The sequence below is a fragment of the Mus pahari genome, chromosome 7, assembly GCF_900095145.1.
Source record: "Mus pahari chromosome 7, PAHARI_EIJ_v1.1, whole genome shotgun sequence".
In the NCBI taxonomy this organism is placed as follows: domain Eukaryota; kingdom Metazoa; phylum Chordata; class Mammalia; order Rodentia; family Muridae; genus Mus; species Mus pahari.
In genome coordinates, this window is record NC_034596.1 from 50037238 (window position 1) to 50053019 (window position 15782).

Genomic DNA, 15782 nt, shown 5'->3' on the forward strand with positions numbered 1-15782 from the left:
AACCATTCGATATTCCTCAGTTGAGAGTTCTTTATTTAGCTCTGTACCCCATTTTTTAATGGGATTTTTTGAGTTTTTGGAGTCCAGTTTCTTGGCATTGACTCTTTCTTAAAACAGTAATATTCCTACTATTTCTGTGGGCTTTCCTTTGGGGCACAGCAGTAATAACAATAGAACAACGTCCTGAGATGCTAATCAAGCTTTCTGAGCCTAGAACAGCAAACCAGCTTTAGGTTGGAAACCCTAAAAGCTATGCACTGATAAACATGAGAAAGTACCCCCTTCTTCTCAAAAGAAACAAGAGCGGGAATGATGGAAGGATTTGAAGAGAATTTTGGAACTGGGAATTAGAACTAGCCTCTTGTGTGCTGGTAAATGTTCTCCTAAGAAAACACTGCTGTGCAAGGTGTGCCCTTAAGTGTGTAAGAGGTGCCTCGGCCTTCCTCTTTTCCTACACACTTCATAGATGCTAACTACTCACGAGAAGCAATTAACTTCATGTCTATCTGAAAACTGAAAGTATTTCTAGATTGTATGTTTTACCAAGTAAAACTCCCACGGGGGAAGTTCAAAGATAAACAAGACAGTCGTGGCCTTTTCGTTTCTGCGCACTAACTTTGCTTAACACGGATTTCCACAACTGATTTACCTCTGTCTGATCTCTCTTTGGGGAGAAATTCAGATGAATAAATATTTTCCAACCTCTTCCATCTAAACCATAATGTCAATACTTACAGTGGATAAAAGGTGAATAATATATGGTTCTTGTCCATTTGTTGCAGAATCTATGATCTAATTCTTAAATCACATTTATCCTCATCTGAGGTACTTTTTAAAATGTGGCCCTAAGGTATCAGGCATTTTACCATTCAAGCATTGGTCCAAGACCACTCCTAACCCATTATAGATCTATTAAGATTATAGGTGTGGCCAGTTGATGAAGTACTTGCTGTGCAAGGATAAGTATATGAATTTGATCACAGAACCCAAATTAAGAAAAAAAATCCAAGAGTGGTGGTCGATGCTTGTAATCCCAGAACTGGAGCCGCAGAGACAGGCCATTCCCCGAGGCTCACCGGCCACTCAGCCAGGGACAGGCCATTCCCCGAGGCTCACCGGCCACTCAGCCAGAGACAGGCCATTCCCCGAGGCTCACCGGCCACTCAGCCAGAGATAGGCCATTCCCCGAGGCTCACCGGCCACTCAGCCTAGCCTTCTTGCAAGTATCAGGTCAACAAGAGAAACTTTCTTAAAAAATAATACCAAATAGACAAAGACAAATTAAACAAACAAAAAAGAAAACAGTGGGTGGTGCTTAAGGAATGCCATTCAAAGTTTTTGTGACCTCCAAATTTATACACACGCACACACATGCACACAAAGGCATCTGTTCAAACATGTACATCTATGCACACATGAATGTACATACATAAAATTATAGATACGAAAATCCTCCTGTCTTTATAAAACATATTTCTCTCTCTCTCTCTCTCTCTCTCTCTCTGTGTGTGTGTGTGTGTGTGTGTGTGTGTGTTGTACATGTGTATGTGTATGTGTAACCATGGCTATCTTGGTCCTGGCTGGCCTCAAAGGCAACGGGCCTGCCTCTGCCCCCTGAGTGCTGGAATTAAAAGTGTGTGTCACCATCACCCAGCTAATTTTTTTTTTAATTAGGTGTAGTGGTGCTTTTACTCCCAGTATTGTAGAGTCAGAGGCCAACAGAGCTCTGTGAGCTTCAAGCCCAGACTGATTTACACGATGAATGAATTGTAGGTAACTCAGGGCCAGTGAGACTTTGCCCCCCCACAAATATATATATATATATATATATATATATATATATATATATATATATNATATATATATATATTTGAATATATATATGAAGTTCATATATATAGTTCATATATATATATATATATATTTTTTTTGGAACTTCATACATGTATCTAAAGCATCTCCAACCCACTTAACTTCTCTGGATCTCACTGTATTCCCCCTTCCAACTTCATATTCTTTTCATTTTCTTTTCTTTTTAGCTCATTGAATCCAATTAGAGCTACAAATATGTACCTGGGCATGGGGTCATCTACTGAAATATGGGCAGTAAAAGAGAGACCACACCACTGAACCATGCCATCAGTCAACAAATTCCAGTAGCCCTTTACCACCTAAGCTGAAATGTTGATGGACTTCATCATGCATACGTTTTGTGTTGCGACCACAAGTGCTGTCATTTCATGAGCGACTGTGTTCAGAAGACATTCTTTCACAGAACTTGTCACTCTGCTCTGGTGCTTCCAGTCTGTCTGCCTCCTCTGAAATGATGCTCCCTGAGATTTTGGGGCAGAGGTTCATATAGAAGGCTGGGCTTCTCACTGTTAACTTCATCTTTGCCCTTAAACTAGTAGTGAGTCTCTGGGCCAGCTTATATCTCTGTAATAAAAAGCATGTCCAGTGGAGGTGAACACTGCATTAATCTATGGGGAGAAGGGTAAATATTTTAAAGACAATATGATGCTATGTCCATTTAGTAGAATAACCACATTTGATTCTTCTCTAGCGCATACGATTTCCCTAGCCATGAGATATTGGCCAAGTTTACAGTACCGGATATCAATTTCTTCCTTTGGTGAAGTCTTGAAGTTGACTCAGGAACCTGTCAGTTATCTTCATCACATTCAGGCCACCATGGCATCAGTGGACATTAGATATGAAAACATAAAAATTTAACATTAAAAGTCACCATGTAAGGACATATCCATTGGATGGCATTTCCATTTTGTTTTGTGGAGACATGACCCTGAAGAAAGGTTTGTCATGTGTTAAGCCTATCACTACATGACAAATTCTGGATGTGGCTTCTCTGTGTAGGAGTCTTTAGTCCCTGGGAAAGGCCTAGTGCACTAATCCGGAGGAAATGAAGTTTCTGTGGGTTTTGTGGTTACTGTTTTTGTCATATCTATATTCATGTATGTTATTTAAGACAGTGTCTCATTGTGTAACTTGGCTGTCTTAGAACGTACAATCCTGCTGCCTCAGCCTTCTTAGTGTTAGAATTAAAGGTTTGAAGCACTACACTGAGCTTGAGAAATAAGGTGGTGAAAATGGGGTCACTGGTTCTAGAGACTTCGAAAGTCACCATGTTTTGCACCAACACCTTTCTGATGGATATAGCTACAGACTTCACATTCTTTCTCCCCTTTTTTTCCAAAGAGGAAGCAAGATATTCCCTTTTGGGGAAACTTTATCACCAAGGTTAACCTAAGAAGTACATATTTTTTCCTTATGAAATTAATTTGACTTTTTTGGCATTATTTTTGAGGTGTACAACATCTTGGCAACTGCTTTGGTTTGAAGCTACGTGATTTTAGAAAAGCACGTTTCAGAATGTTTAATTCAGCGATACAAAAGCACTAATGAAATATGCATGTATGAATTTTATATCATATTAGTTCCCTCTTTCTTAAAATCTGAATAAAAGCCAAACATCTGGATTATGTTTGAAAAGCCTGAATTTCCAGTTTCCAGAGAGATCCGATCTATTTTGACATTGCGCACTTAGCCTTAACATTTACAGCGTGCTATTAACATTACTTGCAATTGTAGAAAAAAAAAATCCTGTGATTTAAACAAACTTGGTGCCTCCTAATGCTAAAAATATATCTTATATTTCAACTGGCTGTTGCCGCACAGCCATACACATCCACAGTTTAGGCTTCATCAGCATTTCCATGATAAATACTTGTACTGAGCAGGCATGTAATTCTGCTATAAAGATACAGGGTAAGCTTTGACATATGAATTCTCTTGTTGTTGTATATGAAGACAACAAATAGCAGTTCATCTATCACTTAGCTTGAGAAACCATTCATTGACTTAGTGCTTTCTAACAGCCCCAACTATTGAAAATTCTTCATCATTACCCAAAGAAGACACGATAGCCATCATCCTTTGGGGGCTCCTTTCTCCACCAATAACCAGGAGTCAGTAACGAGCTTCTGCTGGCTCTTTTGAGGATAGTTTGACACTCAAGCAAAGTACATATTAATGGTGAGAATTTGGGGGAGTAGCTAAGAAACTGATTGTTGTATCTACTTGACCGTCACACCATACGTAGTAGAATCTGATTGGTAAATCGAGTTTTAGAGGAGAGGACATAGATACACAAGAGGTCAGTGCAGACCATGTAGGAATGTGGTGCATTTGAAGTTTGACTTTAGTTTAGTCTGATGGGAGGTTTAGCTTATATATTTGCTACAGTAAAGAGTAAATTTGTTCTTTTAACTACATATAAGAGACAGCTAAAGTCTGTAAATTTCCTTCTCAATTCTTCTTTTGTTTGGCTTAAGAAAATGCAATAGCATGGTACTTGATTACATGAAAACAAATGTGTTTAGCGCTATCTTTTGGTAAGGGGATAGAAAACAAAAGAAACTAGACTCTAAAATAGGAAATGTCTGGGAAAGAGGAGCTGGATTTGTCCTGCTAATGTCTGCTCCTCACACTCCCCATCCTGCACTGCGTCCTAACAGATAGTGCATATCTGCACAACTATTCTTACTACATGCTGACATGCCATTCTACCATTTCCTATACGGTACTGCAAACCTTAATTAGAACAGTTATGACCCACATCCTCACTAAAGTACACACAAAGGTGGAGACGGCTCAGGGAGATGTGCAGATTTTCAGAATATTATGGCATAGCCACAGTTTCATAGCCTAAGACACATTGCCATTGCACCCTGCTCTCTCTCTCTCTCTCTCTCTCTCTCTCTCTCTCTCTCTCTCTCTCTCTGTGTGTGTGTGTGTGTGTGTGTGTGTGTGTGTGTGTGTATACAAATGTGATCAACATAATGTCTTGCTGAAATAAGGGGTAGCTATGTAAATTCTGGAGGAAAAAAAAATCTCTCTGACATGTGTTTATCAAGTAAAAGGACCTGGCAGGTTTCGTTCAGTGGTTCGTTGAAGATGGCTGTAGAGGTTTTGACTTATTTGCTCTGCCTTTTGTGTTTTGCCCAGCTTAGTTTGCAGAGCTTGCTTTTACGTGGTTCTGTATCTTCTCCACTGCATTCCCAGGTTTGCTTGCCCTACAATCTGATATTTTAATCCTGTTCCAACAAGTGACAATTTCTTAGTTGGTAGTTTGGGTCTTGGCTTTTCTTCTGCACACAATAGTGTGGTTATTATGGAAAAATCTCACAAATGCCGGTGAAAAGAAACTCAAATGTCTGAAACAGAGAAAACTTAGATTCCATTTTCAGGCCAACATTCACTCAACCCTGCAGAATTTTTCAGCCAACTAGACAGCTCTCTGCCTGGAGTTCTGGTGGCTTGGAAGGTGTTCTCTGCCTTCTATGCCATATGGATTTAGGCTTCGAACTTGGAGCTCCAGGATACCTTCCATAGAACAGGTGAAACCAATTATTTTCTATGTAAAGTTCTCCAACACCCAGTCTTCAACAAGTCTTTTTTTTTTTTTTCCTGCCCTGAGCTCTCACTGCCCTGAGAACTAAATACCCATTGCCCCATCAGTGGCTTTCCACTCTGGAAGGGTCAGATCTTCTCAATTCCTTTAGAAGTTTCCTTTGGTATTCAATATGGTGTCCCACTCTTCTTTGTCTCCGCCCAACAAATGATTTGTCTCTTTAGCATCTCTCTTTTAGTGATTGCTGACTCAAATTGAACCAAGAGGCAAGTGGAACCCTTGTGGCTTCTGTTGTATATGCAGTTTAGTTTCTATCTTCTGCTGAGGCTAGGCTGGGACGAAGGGTGGCTAATAACTCTGTCATGCTTGACATTTGTCATTTCTCCTCAGATTTAATTCATTATACTAGCATCTTTGTTTCTTTTAGAGTCTAATATTCTCATCCAAAATGGACAGCATGAAGTGGTCCCCAGTGGATTCAGACCCAGGACACAGACATTGTTTGGTTTATATACTAAAAGTTTCAATGTAACATAAAAATTATGAGAGTTTTTACATAAACATATGTATCCCTGGCTTCACTTAAAACAGCATATTCATGGTACTGAAGCCATATTGAAGCCACATTTCCATGCGAGGATAGTTGGCTTAGCATAGGGCAGATGCTTATGCATATGTCGCAGACCACACTACCATCTCCCATCTTCTGTCACTTGGGTCAGATTCTAGTAATAATCACTCCTGTGGGTTGTTTTCCTTTCATTTGAGAAATGGCTGTCTTTTACCACAACACTACCAGTCATCTAATGTGAATGAGAGAAGAGGATGTGTTCTGACCCTACACTAGTCTTTGGCATCACCCTCCAAGCAGTTGGGTCTATGAGCCAGTTATTGCTAGTTTGTGATAGCTAGATAGAAATTCATGAATTTTGCCAACAATAACAACCATTGGCAGCTCAGAATCTACCCTGATGGGAGTATTTATACTAGAAAAATCAGCAAACACTATAAATCAGCACTTTTTTTTTCTACTTGAGGACCAGTTAATTAGCATATGATACCTGCAAGTATTTGACCTTCTGATCTCTGAGCTAAGTTGTTTACAATTTTGTCAAGTAGTAAGATCAGTATAATCTGGCAATCTGATCAATCTGCTCTTACGCATGTTTTCCTTGTTTATGTTATTAAAGCACTGTAGAAGACTGGACAGAACAAGAGGAGGCTGGGTACCCATCATAATCTTTACAGTCTGTAGTCCACAGGTTCTCTGCAGAGCCCCTGCACACTGTGCTTCTGAGCTGAGCGTCTGCAGCCATCTGCTCACTTCGCACCGAGGAAAACCTAATGGAGGTGCACCCGTCTAAAGCACCCACTCACCTCCTTGCTGTAGGGATTTAAGTCATTAGATTCCGGGTGTTTGTTGCTAGAAATTTAATCATGTTTAAAATCTGGCTGGCAGTGTAGTGAAGAGCTGTCCGCTCTTGCTACAAAACTGCATTGAGAAAGTGAAAGGGCCGAATTTCTACACAAGTTGACAATTGAGATTTCCATAGATGCAGCGTTAGCCAGCTCCTGTAGGGGGACTGGAGCCAAAGCCGTTCTGAGCACTTCAAACAGACAAGATCATAATAGAGTCAAATCAAGACTAAATACATCAGCTGAAACTGGAGTTTGGCTCATCAAACCCAGATCCAAAGCATAAAGTGGAGAGCATGCTGGACATTTCTTCCTTAAATTACTCTATGTTTTGTTTTTTTGTTTTTGTTTTGTTTTTTTGTTTTTTGTTTTATTGGTACTGGAGAAAAAAAAAATAACACATTAAAACCTCCTGACTGAATTACAGTCCTAAACCAATAGATCCACGGGGCTTGTTTAGCTAAAAGCCACAACAGACTTTGTAATGCAATGATGTAATCTTGGCTTTGTGTCATTTATATTCAACCTAAAAAAAATTTTTTTTCCTGAATAGACAGGCTGACAACAATATTGTTCAGTGTGGGTTTTTATTTGGCTTCTTTCCAAATGGCTCACATGCCTTCACAGTAACACATCAGGCTGCCTACCGGTTTCCCCTCTGCCTGAATTCTAAACTTTCCCCCTCTTACTAGCTTGCTATTTTTCTTTTAATGTCTCAGTTATGTTTGTAAAACTAACCAGCTCCACCACAAAATTAGGATGTATCTTGCAGAGAGCATTCATTTTACTTTTTGCATATTTTTCCGGAGGTCATGTCAAGGTTAGTTTGAATTCCATCCTACATTAAGACTTCTTTCACAGCTATTTAGCTCGGCAGCCTACTCCCCGCTGGGGTCTGCCCCTTGGGCACGTCAAAGCTTCAGACCTGACAAATCACACACAGATGAAGCTGTACAGTTTTTAAAACAGTTTGATCAGTAACTTTTTTTTTTTTTCCTTTCTCACCATCCTTCATAGTAAGATTCTTTTTTCCCTTTGAATTACCATTTCAGGAAATTGAGGGTTTCTATTTGAGACAGTTTGCTTTTACATGAGCGTTCTCAACCAGCAGTGGCGTTTATGACAGTGTGCTGAAAGTCTTCTGGTCACAAGACGGCAGACATGCAGACATGCCCTTAACTAGCAAGATTGGAATTGTGTTATTAAAACCTACTTCTAGTGGGAAGGTTAGTGTTGGACTATTACAGATTTCCTTGGGATCAGAAAATAAAAAATATATCCAGTTTATATCCTGTTATGAGTTGAGCCTAAAAGCACCTCTCCAATGCTTCCCAGTATGCTCTTATCAGTATTTTAGCAAATTATGTAACCGCCTCCCTTTCCTGTTTAATTGATGAACTTAAGTTGCTTGCCTGTACCGAGTGTATCAGCCAACGGTCTCCTTTATCACTGAAGGAGATCACAAATTGTGAAAATCAGCATACTGCCTATGTTTTTATGAGTTGAAAAATATTAACTGCCACAAAACTGCCACGTCGCCTGAAGAGATGGTGTGATTGTGGCTGCAGTTACCTTGGCAGCGCCGTGGCAGAACAGAGTGTCTGTTTTTTTAAAAATAAGTCATATCCACATTTCATTACATTTTCACACAGGACAGACGAAAACCACCGGAAGGTTTTGAGCTTTGGACTAAGCTGAATACTTACAGGGAAGAGGGGGAAATAATATTTAAATGACTCTCAGCAGGAAAGTACCCAATGAGGGTCCCATAAAAGGTTGCCTGGTTGAAACTAATTAAAGACAGGTCTAAATAAGAAAAGAGAAAAAGAGATCAAAGGAATTACATTAGGTGTCACCATGCTATTTGGGGGGGCATTTGATGTAATTTTTAAAATTTTGGTCTAGGAAAACACTAAATTCTGAAAATGTCCACTCCTGTCATCGTGCCGTTATTTTTGCAACAGCTACACGTCAGCAGGCAAACGTCTTGCAGAAATCACTTCGGCACTGGCGCATTAGCACATTATGGTGAAAAGAGGGGCTTGTGCTTTTCACGCGGTGCGTCTCAGCCTTCAATTAATGTGAAAGCACTACAATGCCCATGCAACTTCTCTTGCCTAGTGGTGCACCGTTTATCATTGCAGTTTTACATTGACCTTGACACCCACTTCATTAGAATAAAGATTGTCTACCATTTAGGTTACATTGTTCCTCTGCACAGAGACCCCATGCAAATTTCTGTTCAGAGAGAAGAGCTGTGAGGCTGTCAGAGGTCATCTGCATTAAATGATTGCAGCTATTTTCCAACCGCTTCTTTTCATTCTACTCAATTCAGGCTAGGAGGATCAATCAAGTTCTCTGCCTGAAACAGTAGGACTGCAGGGAATATAACTGTTTTTGGTAGGAGTGGATATGCCCTAAACAGTGTTAAATATTTAATATAAACTCATTAAAGGCCATGCAAAGGCTTGAGAAAGGTGCCACATTTATAGAAATATCAAGGGGGACAGGGAACCATTTTGAAAAAAATAAACAGAATAGTAATTATCAATTTTATAATTCCAGAAGATGTAATCACAATATTTCTTTGAGTTAGTGACTCTTTTCTACTGTGTTTTTTTTTTTTTTTTTTCCCACCCTTGACCTGGGTTAGGAAAAGGAAACTGGGAGACTTCATATTCTTATACTGTATTTTCTAAGAGGTTGACAGGAAAAGTTTTCAGTTTGTTGGTGCTTCTATTTTAACTCAGTAACAATAAATCCTAACCTGGCTGCATTTGTTTTAAAACACATAGATATTCTTTATGTAAAAGAAAAAAATGATTGGGGAAATAAAGTCGCCTCGTCTCCTCCTGAAGTTTCCTGAGTGATATAATTGGAATTAAATTATTAATGGGAGATACTTTTAAAAAGATTGTTTTATGATCTCCTATTAGGGAATTTGCAATTCATTTTAATATTTGTAGTTTGATTTATATTAAAGATAATGCAATCTATGTTCAATTAACAATACATGGCCAATGTAATGTGATTTCCAGATCATGCAAATGGAATAAGCTAGAAGTGTGTGTGTGTGGGGGGGGAGGAACTCAATTCTTAACCTCAGATGTAATTTGCTGTGCGAGTTCTGGCAATTTTAAATGACATTGCACTTTTTAATTTTTCCAAAGGCTCAGCAGCAAATTTATCCCAATCAAGAAAGCCTATTATTAATTTACAAGGACAATTGTAGGAGTCCTTATAATTTCTTTGTGCAATTATTCACCATAAATTCTAATGGTAAAATACAAGTAGTTTGCGAGAAATAAGCACTATTACTTGTCTTGCCTTGAACCTTCTTCTTGAATCTTGAACATCCTTTCCAAGTGTTAGTGATACTGACTCCTTGTGAAGCATCCCGGGCTTTTGTGAGAAGCTGGACATTGGCCGTCTTAAAGAGGGCAGCACCAGAGCCGCTGCAGAGGCAATCCTGGCCTCTACCAGTCCAGCTGAGCCGTGGACCTGGACTTTCCTATAAAAAGATTCTTTGTTCACCACTGAATAGCATTAGGCATGGGCTAGCTGAGGGGCCACCATGAAGCCTCAAAAGAGGAGGGCAAACACTAGCTAGAGAATACAGTGTGAGAGTCACAGACATAGCCTTGCATTTGAGAACAAAATACATATTTTTACATATTATTTTGTGGAAGTTTGGTTTTCAGGTAGGATGTGTTCCCTGAATATACTTTCTTACTGATACGCTAAGATACATTTTATCTTCACAGTGTGTTTTCTTTTCCTGCCGGTTTTGGGGTGGGGGAGGGAAATAATCACCACAAATATACAGGTGTTTGAGATACTAATTTGCACAGGCAAAGATTCAAGTGTGTCATTATTATAACTAGATCATTTTCCTTGTCTTAACTCTTCTAAATATAAAGTCACCTGATGCCCGGTTAAAAACAACATCCTCAGGATAGACATATTCAAACCTTCATGACTCAGAATTGGACAGCCATATTCTTTAATCAGGAAAATTGTTTGCTTTAATTTGTGTGTTCCTCATGGTGGAAGCTTCGCTCTCCATTTAGTAGTGTGTGCTCTCTTTTCAGCATGCCCACCAGAAGCACCATACAAAAGTCTTACAATGAACGTCTTAATCTCTCTGTGTGCTTTTAGAGCATTATTTTGAATTCCATCATGCTGCCTTTTTTTCTCCCCTCTTCTGATGTTTTATTACAACAGCAGAATTCCCAGGGAGCTTTGGGGGCAAGGTTCACATAATATAGCCCTGAAGTTTTGCTAGGTGGGAGCCATCCCCCAGGCCTGGCCATCTTTTGGCAATCTTACTATTTGAAGAAAAAAAAAAAAAAGATTCACGGGGTAGAGTCTTTTACAGTGTTAGCTAGATATGGTTTATGTTTTACTTTTATTTTGTATTTACTAGAGAGTGAATATCTACAACCCTTTCATGATGCTTTCTTTCGCTGACCTCACCGTGACAAGGCATCTTGTTCTTTAACATTGAGGGAGGCAGAAAAATGCTTGAGTTTCTCAATGTGTGCCTTCTATACTAGTTTCAAAATGGCTTATTCTTCTGGTTTCCATGGTGACAATTAACACTGTTTCAAGGCATTGTTCCACTCTCCATTTGGGCAGAATTTTCGGTGTGATTTTTAACAAAAAGAGAGGAGAGAGAGAGAGAGAGAGAGAGAGAGAGAGAGAGAGAGAGAGAGAGAGAGAGAGAGAGAGAGAGAGAGAGAGAGAGAGAGAGAGAGAGGAGAGAAAGGAAAGGGGGGAAAGATTTTAAGGGAAGGAGAAATATCTGGCAAAAGTGTCAAAAAAGTTATCTCAATCAAGCCTGTATTTGCTACTAAATTCGTTTATTTCCATAAATCCATGTTTTATTTTTATTGGCTTTGATAGTTCAGTTTTAGTATTTGTGCATTTAAAATGTAAATTATAAATAAGAATTTCAATTTCAATTCTTAGTTGAAACAGAGAATTACTATTAACTCTGTATTTTCTTTAACTTTTCTTTATACCCTAAGAAATCACTTTTAGGACACTAGTAGCCTGCATCTTTAATTTAGATCATTCACAAATCTATTAAGAGGATTCATTAGACCAAATTGAATTGGCCAAGCAAATACACTTAATAATGTAAATATGCTCTTTGAATAGAGTATATTTTATTTTTGACCAGACAGCACGGCCCACAGCAGGAGACGTGGAAAGTTAAATACGGGATGCTTATTTACCTTAGCACTCAAGAAAGCCAGCTGACTTTAACTTCGCTAATCTCATTTTTTGGCTATTGAGAAGTGGTCTGTACCACAGCCCCCCCCCCCCCCCCGTAACGTAGCGGGGCAGCTCCTGCTCATTTACCACTGTGGGTGAAATGAAGATGAAATGATCTTCTCACCACAGGATGGAGAAGCCCCTTGGTAGGGGGATGGAGAGCAGATAGAGCTGGTGGCTGGTTCCACCCATCTAACGCTCCTGAAGAGATGCTAGAGACAGAAGAGCACACATACAGTAGAGTCAACAGAAATGAAGTCCATCCAGCATTTACGTACACAGCTGTCAGACCCTAAACCTTATTGGATTCAACCTCACGATGTCTCAAAACTCAAATACTTTCACCTTAAATTACACGACATGCTAGTACTCTCCACTCACATATCAATACAGCTAACAATTAACTAGGTCCTCTAGCTTTTATCGTTTGAAGGCATTGCCTATCAATCACCTCTTTCCTCAGGCTGTTGATGCAGTAAGCATATACAGTGACAACGAGGGCATACATAATAACGACTTTTTAGTCTAATAACCGTCTTAGTAGCTATTGCCATAACTATTCATACTGCATTCCATAGGAAAAAAAATTTCCCAATGTCTAAAATCAAATTAATTGCTTTTTATATTTTCATTATTTCAAGGCTCGTGCTTTCAGGAAATGATCTAAACTGTCCACCTGTCTTACGAACACGCAATGGAGGAGATGTTTAAAGTTGGAAAAGAGAAAAGAGGAGTTTGCCACAAAAAAGTCCAATAACCAGTAAAACCCACTCCGAGAAGGCACAACTGAAGGATTCTCTCTGTTGATTAATACATATGACATAGAGGAAAGATTTGAAGAACAGTCCTCTGCCTAGCTGAAATAACCCCCCCCCAACATCATGTCAGTCTTACCTAATTAGTTATGTAAATCTTACATAGGAATCTGATTACATAAAGCAGATTGCCTCTCCTCCAGTCATCACACTGACAAATCATACACTATCTGAGTTTCTCGAATACTTGTTGAGTATTGAGTTGAAAAACCTTAAGTGGACAGTGTGTTTTCTGTATTGGAGAACCATGGTCCTGGTAATTGTCTGCAGTTAGAAATGCAATCATAATTTCCAGTATTTCACAGTCCAAATTCTGAAAGCGCTCTAAAGCAACCCTTGATTTTCTTCAGTCTGAATATTCATGTAATTTTGGATACTTCGACACCCTGATCAACATGCATTAATAATATAAAATGCTTTAAATCACCTCATTTAAAACATTTTGTTCTGTGATCCACAAATGCCTAACATTTGGAGAAGTTTACATAATACAAATGATGTGCACGTTTAGTATAAATGGAAGATTAAAATATGAAACAGAAAGTATGCAAACATATGCACACAAGGGCTGAAGGTCTATTAACTGAAGCAGAGCTGCACACCTTTCTTTCTTTCAAGCTAATTCCAATTCTAGCTTTGTTTACAATTTTATAAAAAGTGTTTTTGAGGGAGCTTAAATCATCCAAGTGTTTAGGGATATTATGAGCCTGTAGATCCGCAACGCTCTTCCTTGAGCTTTCCTTGGTAAAGCTGACAGAGCTTACCTTAGGGCAGAGGGCAAAGTAGCAATGGAGCTGTAGAACTCAGAACTTGACTTCATTGTTTCAAAGAAATATATTTTGGCAATATGTTATATTTAATATTTTACCCACATCCTACATTTTATACTCAGGGATATTTTGATGCACACCTCCCCATAAGCATGATAGTCATTTACAGTTGTTTAGAAGACCCCCTGACTGTGAACTTTCCCAAATACAGGTATGTGAAGAATACCGCCACAAAATGGTTTTTACTGAGCAGCTATTACATTGTCTCCAAGAAATGTCTTTTAAGAGACTCACTTGGCCGTTTGTTAGAATATAGTGTGCGTTAGTTGGGTCAGGAGGGTTCAGTAGTTGGCTGAGAGGTTCAGGGTAGTTTATGGTAATCAATAAACAATTGTAGGTCTGTAACTATCCCAGGGAACTGGTGAGCATCCTTCCTCTTTACAGTTGTTCTTTTTCTTTAGTTCTCAAAGAGTTTTTAAGTAAAAGAAAACTACAACAAAATAGTGACTGAGGCTTTAATTATCAGGGAACTTAAAAGAAATAAGCCATATAATACTTATGGATAATGTTTTTCTTTCCAAGGTAATTTTGCCGGTTTGTTTGTCAATGAAGTTCAAATACGTTAGAAACTAATCGGCATTATTTTGATAACTCACAGTCTAATGTATGGATCGTTTGTGGCACAAACATTTTCCTCTACCAACCGCCTTCATTTGAAAAGTGCTTCTCTTTAAAGAAGAAAGGCTCACCCGCCAGGAAAGTGGTTGATACATGTGTGTCATGGGAGGAAAAAAAAAAGACAAAATACCTTGACCTCTTCTAAGATAGATCTGCTGGAAGTGAGGGTTCTATAGCCAAGTGGTGACCCAAGCTAACTTAAATGGTAAGTCCTTCCAGGCCAGGCACCTTCTTGTTTATTATATCTTAAATTAAAAACAAAAAACAAAAAACAACATAAATTGTGTGTGAGAACTTAGTTTTAAAAGACAAAAATCGACAATACAAGGCAATACAAGAAGTATCTATGCAGGTGTGTGTGGTAAGTGAAGTGTTTGCAACCGTGTTACTGGGTCACTCTGGGTAACCCGGCTTAGCCTCCCAGGAAATTGTATTGCAAACAAAACCTTCTAGTTCCATAAACAGTGTACATTCTGCCTATAGACTTCTCTAAGAACATCCCCGCACCCTAACGAGTCATCCTTCTCTTGCCGTTTCAGCGCTACAGCGTGGAAATGTCCATCAGGCACCCGAAAAAGACAGAGCTACTTAGCAAGGTTGAAGCTTTGAAGAAAGGTGGCCTTTCACTACCAAATGATATCCTGGAAAAAGTGGATTCAATTAATGAAAAATGGGAGCTGCTTGGGGTATTTGCATTTTTATTACTGTTTGTAGGTTCTGTGTACGTTTTTTGTGTGTGGTGAAGTACTCTATCTGTCTGATTTCTAATTTGAGGCACAAATCTCTCTCTCTTTCAATTCATTCCTTACATCTCAAGCAAGCTACTCATGTTATTACGGGAAAAACATTGCTTTTCCTCTTCTGTTCTGTTCTTTTTTTAAAAAAAATTTATTCTGAGCTGTCTCTTCTCAGATTTTAATAATTTTGGTTCTTTAATACATAAAGAAGTAAGTAAAATATGCCATGTATTATGGGTATGCACCAAGTCAACTCTAATACAGTATATCTGATATACACGGCCTGTCACGCTTGGATGAATGTTAATAGGATTTGTTCTGAAGGTACATGTTAGAGACAGCCACTGTTTAACTGCTCAGTGTAACCTTAAGATGGAAAGTGTGCAGTTGCCACTGCAGCTTTCAGGTCACACTGAAGCCACCAAATCAAGTATGCAAATATGACACAAGATTCATTGCAAAATTGAATCTGCTTTTTTTTTTTTTTTTTTTTTTTTTATTCCTCAATTTCCTCAGCATTTTTAACAAAAGGAAAAAAAAAAGTTTTGCGTAGTTCATTTCTTGCAAAGATTGTCTCAACCAAAGAAACAAAAAGACAACCTATAGACATCCTGTTACCAGAAGCTCTGGGGTGTGTGTGTGTGTGTGTGTGTGT

The 15782-nt window shown here is 38.8% G+C and overlaps 1 protein-coding gene across 5 annotated transcripts in view; it reads left to right on the forward strand.

Moving 5' to 3' along the window:
• Akap6 (A-kinase anchoring protein 6) overlaps positions 1–15782 on the forward strand; it is a 432548-nt gene that overhangs the window by 336651 nt on the left and 80115 nt on the right. For all 5 annotated transcript variants that reach the window (XM_021201844.2, XM_029540880.1, XM_029540881.1 and 2 more), the window contains one exon: positions 14930–15076. In XM_021201844.2, the coding sequence (XP_021057503.1) occupies positions 14930–15076 (147 nt within the window). The remainder of the gene's footprint in view (positions 1–14929; positions 15077–15782) is intronic.